Below are 7,687 nucleotides of genomic sequence, written 5' to 3'. Positions count from 1 at the left end.
GGGGTCCCCTCTATCTCCTTCTGAGTCCTCATGGGAAGACATGGGGTCCCCTCTATCTCCTTCTGAGTCCTCATGGGAAGACATGGGGTCCCCTCAATCTCCTTCTGAGTCCTCATGGGAAGACATGGGGTCCCCTCAATCTCCTTCTGAGTCCTCATGGGAAGACATGGGGTCCCCTCTATCTCCTTCTGAGTCCTCATGGGAAGACATGGGGTCCCCTCTATCTCCTTCTGAGTCCTCATGGGAAGACACAGAATCTATCTCCTTCTGAGCTTCATGGGAAGACATGGAGTCCCATCTATCTCCTTCTGAGTCCTCATGGGAAGACATGGGGTCCCCTCTATCTCCTTCTGAGTCCTCATGGGAAGACATGGGGTCCCCTCTATCTCCTTCTGAGTCCTCATGGGAAGACATGGGGTCCCCTCTATCTCTTTCTGAGTCCTTATGTGAAGACACGGGTTCCCTCTATCTCTTCCTGAGTCCCTATGTGAAGACATGACTCCATCTGTCTTCTAGCTCTAGCAGGACAGGTGCAAACTGACTAGTGTTGAAGGTCAACATTCTCAATGAAACAAACCAACACGTTCTGTTCCTGGTGACCGTCAATGATCAATTTTATTATAAAGAACAGTATCAAAATATACAAATCTGCTTATGAACCACCAAGAAATGCAGCTTTTTAAAGGGCCAAGTGAGTATCAGCTGTTTCAGAGTAGGCAGCTTCTCCCTCTGAGGTGTTCCTGGAGAAATGGGGTTGATGTCCATGGGCCACATTTTCTATAGATATCCTCTCAATAACTTAAAGGGTGAGTCTGGCTTCTGAATCCAGATGTCTGTCACAAATCCTCATGGGAGAGTGGCTGTGTGGGGTTTTCCTCTGTGACTTCTGTCAGAAGACATGCAGGTCACTGAGTGAGTATCAGTGCTGAAGTACCTCAAGGATGGGCTTGGATGGGAGGGCAGCTGGTGGATGAGTGCTGCTATCACAATACCCAGTGGTTGGCTCACACCCTGGGGACAGCACCCTGCCTTCCTCCTGACCTAGCAACTTTCTAAGGACAGCTCAGGGTGAGCCCCAACACCCACTGGGGTGCTTAGGCTGACACTTTAGAGTTTCACAAAGGCTGAGCAGTGAGGTGAGGTAGAGGGCAGGCGATCCTGTCCTCTGGCTGCAAAGGTCCTCTTATCCTTGGCATCTCACTGACCGCAGCACAGCCAGGTGACCAGAGTATTCCCAGGCGTGGACGCACAGCTGTTTGTTCGGGCTGGGCTTCTAGCAAATCCTTTTCACTCTTAGCCACTCTGAGCTGCCTGTTTCCACTTTCTATAACTCCCTAGAGTCTGCCAATCTGAGTTGTCTCTCTCAAGGAGAGGGGCTGACCACCTTCTGGCTGGCACTTGAATGTGGCTTGCCTTAGAGATAGGGCTGTTACAGACAATTAGTACTCAAGTGGGCCCTAGTCTAGGATGACTGGTGGCATCTTTATGAAAAGGGAAGAAGGCTTGGACACACAAAGGTCACACGAGGACTAGGAAGGTTCTGGAAGGACTGAACAGACGACCCTATTTTACAGCCTCAGAGCCAGCCACAGATCCTGACCTTGGGCTGGGGTTCCAGAACCCCACACCGCTTTTAGGAATTGTCTACAAGGCTGTTCACTTCGCTCTTCCCTCTGACAGGGGCTGCAACACTTGGCTTGTCCATTCTCCACAACCACCTTCAGACCCTATCTGAAGCCACTAACCAAATCCTCCTCTGTATGGCCTCTCTCACACTGCTGCTAATACCTCCTCCTCCTCCACGACCCTGGGTGGGCACTGCACAAACTTTCACCTGTCCTCTGAGCTGTCACCGGGGCAACTCTGTGTTAATTTCTTGGCAGTTTTCAAGTGTCTGGTTAGCCCCAGCCCTGAGCAGAGCAGGCCACCCCTCCCTGTCTTCCGCTACTCACCGCTTTGTGCTGTCTGCACACAAGCATCTTCTGTCTCCTCAAAGCCATCCGGACACACGCACACGAAGCTCCCTGGAACATTGTAGCAGTTTTCGTTTCTTCTCTTACAGGCTTTTTCTTCTAGTGAGCATTCATCTATGTCTGAAATGAAAATTCTTCATGTCAGTAAGTGATTGCAAACGCACTCATACACCTCATATTATGCAAGAGGCTCATTCACAATTCACTTATCAGTGAGAGCAATGGGATCATGACTGCCCATCAGAGGAGGAAGTGAGGATCAGTAAGGTGCTCAGAGGAGAGCTTCCTGGGCCTTGGTGGCCAGGCCTCAACTGGCAGAGCAGAGACATCTCAGCATGAAGATAGGAAGCCCAGTGCCCTTGGCAGTGCCCAAGATAGTGGAGGTGACAGCCAAGACCCCTGGAAGCTGGTGTGACATAGGAGCTCAGGCAAGTGTGGCTCCACCTGGAACCACAACATTGTCTATGCAGGGACAAAATCCATGGCCAGCGTGTGTCAGAGGTTGAGGGGTTCCCACCCACAAAGGCCCCTTGGGCAGGTGACGTGTTCCTTCTAGAAAGTTCACCTTGTCTAGCAGACAGCTCACTGACCTGCACACTGTCCACTCTGCTTGGTGTAGCCAGCGATGCATTCTTTACAATTGGCTGGGCCTTTTCCTGTACAGCCCACACAGGTAGAATCACATTCTAGAAACATGGAGGAAGACGTCAGGCCACTTCCACTTCAGTAAAAGGCAAGAGTAGCACACCACAAAACAGACCCTAGTGACATGGGGGAACTTAAGAACAAAGCCACCCGAAGCCCAGTGACAGTCTGCTTCCCCAGCCAAGTAAGAACAGCCAAGCGTAGTCTGCGGGCTCTGCAGGCCCAGTGTCACAGTGGACACTGCAGCCTGCTTGCACTACCTGGTAAAACTGCAGACAGGGGGTGGCAGCCTCCTCCCTGCCGCTCTATGAATCGCCTAAGACCCTAAAATACTTATAACCTTGACTGGCAAATTTGGACAGCAGAGTGTGAACGAGCTGGGTGTGGTGGGCACCCCTCTAATCCCAGCGCTCAGGAAGCAGAGGCAGGAAATCTCTGACCAGCAGGGTCTACACAGTGAGCCCCAGGACCACACCGAGAGATCCTGTGTAAGGGTGTGCAGTCTTCCCTACAGGGGGAAGCCTGCTGGGACTGAGCGAGGGAGCCGGAGGCAGCGGAACACGCCAAGGCTGCCGTGAGGTACTGGGATAGGATGATGCATGGAGATGGGCTGGCTTTCTGCATGTCGACCACTGATGTGGCCACTTCGAGTTCAGAAACCATACAAAGGTCATCCAGGCCACACGGGGTGAAGGCAGAGAGAAGCCTATGGAGATGACAGGTCCCAGCGCTCTGGTCACCTTCACAGATGTACGATCCGTTGACATTCTCACAGTACTGTGCCTCACTGCAGGGAGGTGTCTCTGCCGCACACTCATCTACATCTGGAAGGAAACGAGGCTGTGTGTGAGCAGAGCCCGAGGTCGCGGAGCGGAAGCACCACCTGCATGACCTTAACGTAAGCACCTGTGCTTCCACACGAGCTCAAACCATCTCTTCCTTCACTAACCCCCTCAAGGCTCCAGACCAGCTTGAGGCTGAGCTCTGAATTTGCCTAAGGCCAAGCAGCTGCAGAGGGGTGAAAGCAAAACTGGAACTAACAGAGGAAGAGGCTAAGGGGCACCCGAGGCTCCGAAGAGCAAGGCAGCAGCAGCCCCACTGACGTCTCAGTACAGGGTTTGCAGCATGAAGGGGCAAGGGCTCAGCAACAGCTAGGCCACATTCCTGGTGACGTGGTGCGACAGTTGTGGGGACACTGGTTTAATCCAGGTCTGCGTCCTTCTCAAAACCCACATGCAGGCCCTAAGAGTGGCTCTCACAGCCCCAAGTGGGGCAGAGATGGAAGCCATCAGACGGGAGTCGGACCTCACTGGGGATCGCCTCTGTAAGGAACCCCCTCGCTCCCGCCCACCCCACCGTATGCTCCTCACCCACGCAGGCGTCTTCCACACGTGCCCAGCCCACTTCACACTGGACACAGTCTTTGTTGCTCGGACCTGAGCATGTCTTGCAAGACTCATCACAGGCTGGAAAGGAAAGGCTGTGTTAGGAGGCCTTCTGGGAGCAGGGTCCCATGGTCTCCCACACTGAGGAAAGCTTCCTTTAGGAATGAGGATTTAAGATCGGCAGGAAAATAACAAAAAAAACCAGTGAAACCTAGACAACAAGCAGCCATTAGCTCTGAGCAGATGTCGCCACATGCAGCATCCCTCTAGTCAATGATGAGGACTGCGGACTACTTCCTTCACAGAGCCGTAAAACATCAAGGGAGCTCAAACACGGATGCTGCCCTGGGCAGGCAGCTAACCACAGCAGCCTAGGCTGCTGGCGAGTCCAGTGCTTTGCTGAGGGACTGGACAGGCAGAGCTGACCGACCTCAGTCTCAGGCAGAAGCTACCCAGGTAACCTTGACAACCCTGGTGAGAACAAGGGAGCGGGTGGGCCCATGCTTAACAGTAGCTTCCAAGGGTCCTGGTTCCCTTGTGTAGCCATGTCTTGTCAGCCCAGTAAGTCCTTATTCCCTCTGAGAAGTTGTTTGATCGACTGCAGACACATCTCAGCCTCTATATCTTGCCCCCCTCTCAAAAACCACCTGGCAGGAAACTGAAAGACCTGCCCACCCTCGCCTGGGAGCTAGCCAGAACATTTTAGGTGATCAAATGGAATATGGCCATTACTTAGGTCAAAAAACCAAGGGCATTTGGTACAGGCATGAGAACCTGTCACACAGACACTGAACTGCCATGTCATTCCCAGAAAGGCTTTAAGAAACAAGTAGCTTGGGGCTGGGGATTTCGCTCAGTGGTAGAGCGCTTACCTAGGAAGCGCAAGGCCCTGGGTTCGGTCCCCAGCTCAGAAAAAAAAAGAAAAAAAAAAAAAAAAAAAAAAAAAAAGAAACAAGTAGCTTTTCCTTCCGGAGTAGTTTATGGATACTCCAAAAAGGCCGCACCACCAGGCCTCCTGCACTGGATACCGGGGCTGGGGGGCCAAGAGATGCTCTGTTCTCGGCTGTGCAGCTTTTACAGAGCTTCCCCACAGCCTTACCATCAACCGAGCTGGTCAGACTGCACGCTGGTGCTTACCCAAGCAGATGCTGTGGGTCTCGTTCCTCTGCAAGCTGAAGTAGCCATCCATGCAGTCAATGCACAGTGGTCCCTTGTAGCCCGCGTGACACTGGCAGGACCCGTCGCCCTGCCTGCTGCCATCGCCGCTGCAGTAGCCGTTGCCGCTACAAGGCCTCTCGGACCCACCCTGGCATTCTTGGAAGATACAAAAACCTTTGCTTGGATTATGCCCCAGGGGTTGGTCATGTTTCTTCTCACATGTACCTCACAGCCTAACAGTCACTGGGATCCCTTACAATCTGAACCTGGCACCATGCCTGCTGAGGGAACAGGGGCCTGAACACTGAAGGGCCAGAGCCAGACACTGGCCACCCGGAACCCGAAGGATCAACACTGTATTACCTGTGTGGAGCCAGCTATGGGACAACACATTATGTGCCTGAGAGAAATCCAATGTTGTGTTCAGCATACAGCCAGGGAGAAGCAAGCAGAGCCAGCTCAGCCCATGTGTATGCCTGAAACTGAAACTTCTGTCACCGGACCCAGCCTGACTGATGAGCAACAGGACTGGCTCCAGTCTCAAGGCTCCCCTCAGAGAAGGGCCAGGACTAGGTAAGCAAGCTTGCCACCCCCAACTCCTGTCAGTACTAATGGGCTCCTGAGACTGTGATCCCTACCCTAAAGACTCATGAGGAGAACTTCCTAAAATCAGGAGTTAGCAGTGATGCCGGAGCCTGTGGTCCAGGGTCACAGGGCCAGAGCAAGGATGGACAGCTACCCATCTGAGGAAAGAGGCAGGGTCCGCACATAGAAAGATCATGCAGTTCCAGTTCCCGCTGTGCTTTTAAACACAAGGGAGTCAGAGAGGAGTAACAGGAAAGACGCAGGCTTGGGATTTCCCAAGGAGGGAAAAAAAAAAAGACGTATACCTTTACAGTCTGGCCCATAGGTGCCTGGAAGACAGCATGCTTTCAGCGTGCGTACACAGAACCACTCAAATAAGTTGGGGTAATCCTTCTTCCTGAGGATTTAGAAATGGTCATTAAATCCCATGAGATGCTGGGCTGGGACACGCGTGGCTCAGTGGTGGGGCACACCCAAGAACGCCCCTAGGGATGCTCAAAGCCTTGGATAGTTTCAAACCCTAAAACATATACTTCGGGCGTTTATAAACATACCGGTGGGGAAGTTTCAAAACAGTACTCAATGATGCACCGAAGCGAGGCTTATCGCTGCAATTTTCACTTCTTACCTCCAGGCTGAAGCAACTACCTGGGGTGATGTGGGCTAGGAGGCACACTGTCCATGCCTTCAGAGCTACAGGATAGGACAAGCAAGGGAAACACAGGTCCTCTCTGCAAGCCTCCGACTCAAAGGAGAGGGTGGCAGTGCCTTGGTAAATTGGGACAGGGATGTAGGACATCTCCTGCTTCTGTACTGGGAAGAGACCACAAAACTAGAGATCAGAAGATGGGGTTCTGGGTACTCACAGGGACTGCCACCAGGCCTCGAGCTGCTCCTCCTGCTGCTCCAAGAGTTGGTTGCACTCAAAGTCACTGCTGTCACACAGACCCTCCATGATTTCCAGAAGCCGGATCTCACTGAAACACAATCTGTCAGCACCCCAAAGCACCAGCACCCCAAAGCACCAGCACCCCAAAGCACCAGTCCGCTCACTTTACACATGTCCCACCTAGAGACTACTTTAGTGAAGAGGAGAGTCACCACAACCATGGGCAGGGTTAGTCATTAAGGGGAGGCTAACCTGAGGTGTGCAGTCGACCCAGTAATGGGAGGCACCTCCATCACTACAGCACGAGGAGAGCTTATTCCATTAGTCAGGGAAACCAGAAGTCTCTAGGAGGGCTAGGGGCTCCAGTTTGAGTTTCCAAAAGTCGTGTGTGCGTGTGTGTGCGTGTGTGCGTGTGAAAAAGCCTTCCAGTGCATGCAGAAGTGGCTGTAGGAGTGTGGAGGCCAGTTGAGTGGCCAGAGGCAGGGATGATCAATGACAGGTGTCCACCATCTAAGACCTCCATGTGCCGGTGGTCTGCACTGACCCCCAAAGTCTGACGGCCGACGACCGATTCACAGGCCATGGCAGCAAATCCTTGCAGTTCTTGGGACACTCACCTGAATTCATACTTCGACAGAGTCTTCTCTTCCCACGCCGTGTTGCCGCCTCCGAAATTCTTCCTGGCCGTGTTGGCCATCCCCTGCAGAAGAGGTGGCACCAGCTCGATGGTCCACTGTGAACCCCGCCAGCCCCTGCCCAGAGCCGCTGCCCCGGACCCACCGCCCGCCCACCTGGTTGAACTTGTCCACCAGCGTCCGGCACCTCTGGCACTGTGTCGGCTTCTTGGAGGCCGCGGGTGGCGGCAGCAGCAGCAGTAGCAGCCCGAATCCGGCTGCAAGCAGCAGGTGCATGGCGGGAGGGCAGCCCGGCGACCCACCGAGAACTGCGGCGGAGTCTGAGCCTCCGCCCACCGGCCCGCGCGCCGGCCGTTCCCCGGGCTACTTGACTGCAACGCCGAGGCCCCGCCCACCTTTCACACTGCGCGTTTCTAT

The 7,687-nt window shown here is 53.6% G+C and overlaps 1 protein-coding gene across 1 annotated transcript; it reads right to left on the bottom strand.

Annotated features, from left to right (window-relative positions):
- Positions 1-584: 584 nt before the first annotated feature.
- On the bottom strand, positions 585-7,650 carry Creld2 (cysteine rich with EGF like domains 2). The gene is made up of 10 exons (XM_032919305.1): positions 7,427-7,650; positions 7,253-7,335; positions 6,613-6,723; positions 6,052-6,143; positions 5,141-5,317; positions 3,989-4,084; positions 3,359-3,442; positions 2,564-2,659; positions 1,953-2,093; positions 585-886 (listed from the first exon to the last, which is right to left on the bottom strand). Exons 1-10 carry the CDS (start codon positions 7,544-7,546, stop codon positions 837-839), a joined length of 1,050 nt encoding a protein of 349 aa, XP_032775196.1. The 5' UTR covers positions 7,547-7,650; the 3' UTR covers positions 585-836.
- Positions 7,651-7,687: the final 37 nt, after the last annotated feature.

This window comes from Rattus rattus, chromosome 1 (assembly GCF_011064425.1).
Source record: "Rattus rattus isolate New Zealand chromosome 1, Rrattus_CSIRO_v1, whole genome shotgun sequence".
Taxonomy (NCBI): Eukaryota; Metazoa; Chordata; class Mammalia; order Rodentia; family Muridae; genus Rattus; species Rattus rattus.
The sequence above is the reverse complement of the archived record's forward strand: the minus strand, read 5'-3'. Positions and strand labels throughout refer to the sequence as shown.

Excerpts from the sequence above, each read along its gene's own strand:
- Creld2 (XM_032919305.1), bottom strand. The coding sequence starts at position 7,546 with ATGCACCTGCTGCTTGCAGCCGGATTCGGGCTGCTACTGCTGCTGCTG. Across the intron at positions 4,085-5,140 it reads GACCCACAGCATCTGCTTGG|CCTGTGATGAGTCTTGCAAG; the intron begins GTAAGCACCAGC and ends TTTCCTTTCCAG. Across the intron at positions 3,443-3,988 it reads TGTGGAAGACGCCTGCGTGG|ATGTAGATGAGTGTGCGGCA; the intron begins GTGAGGAGCATA and ends GTTTCCTTCCAG.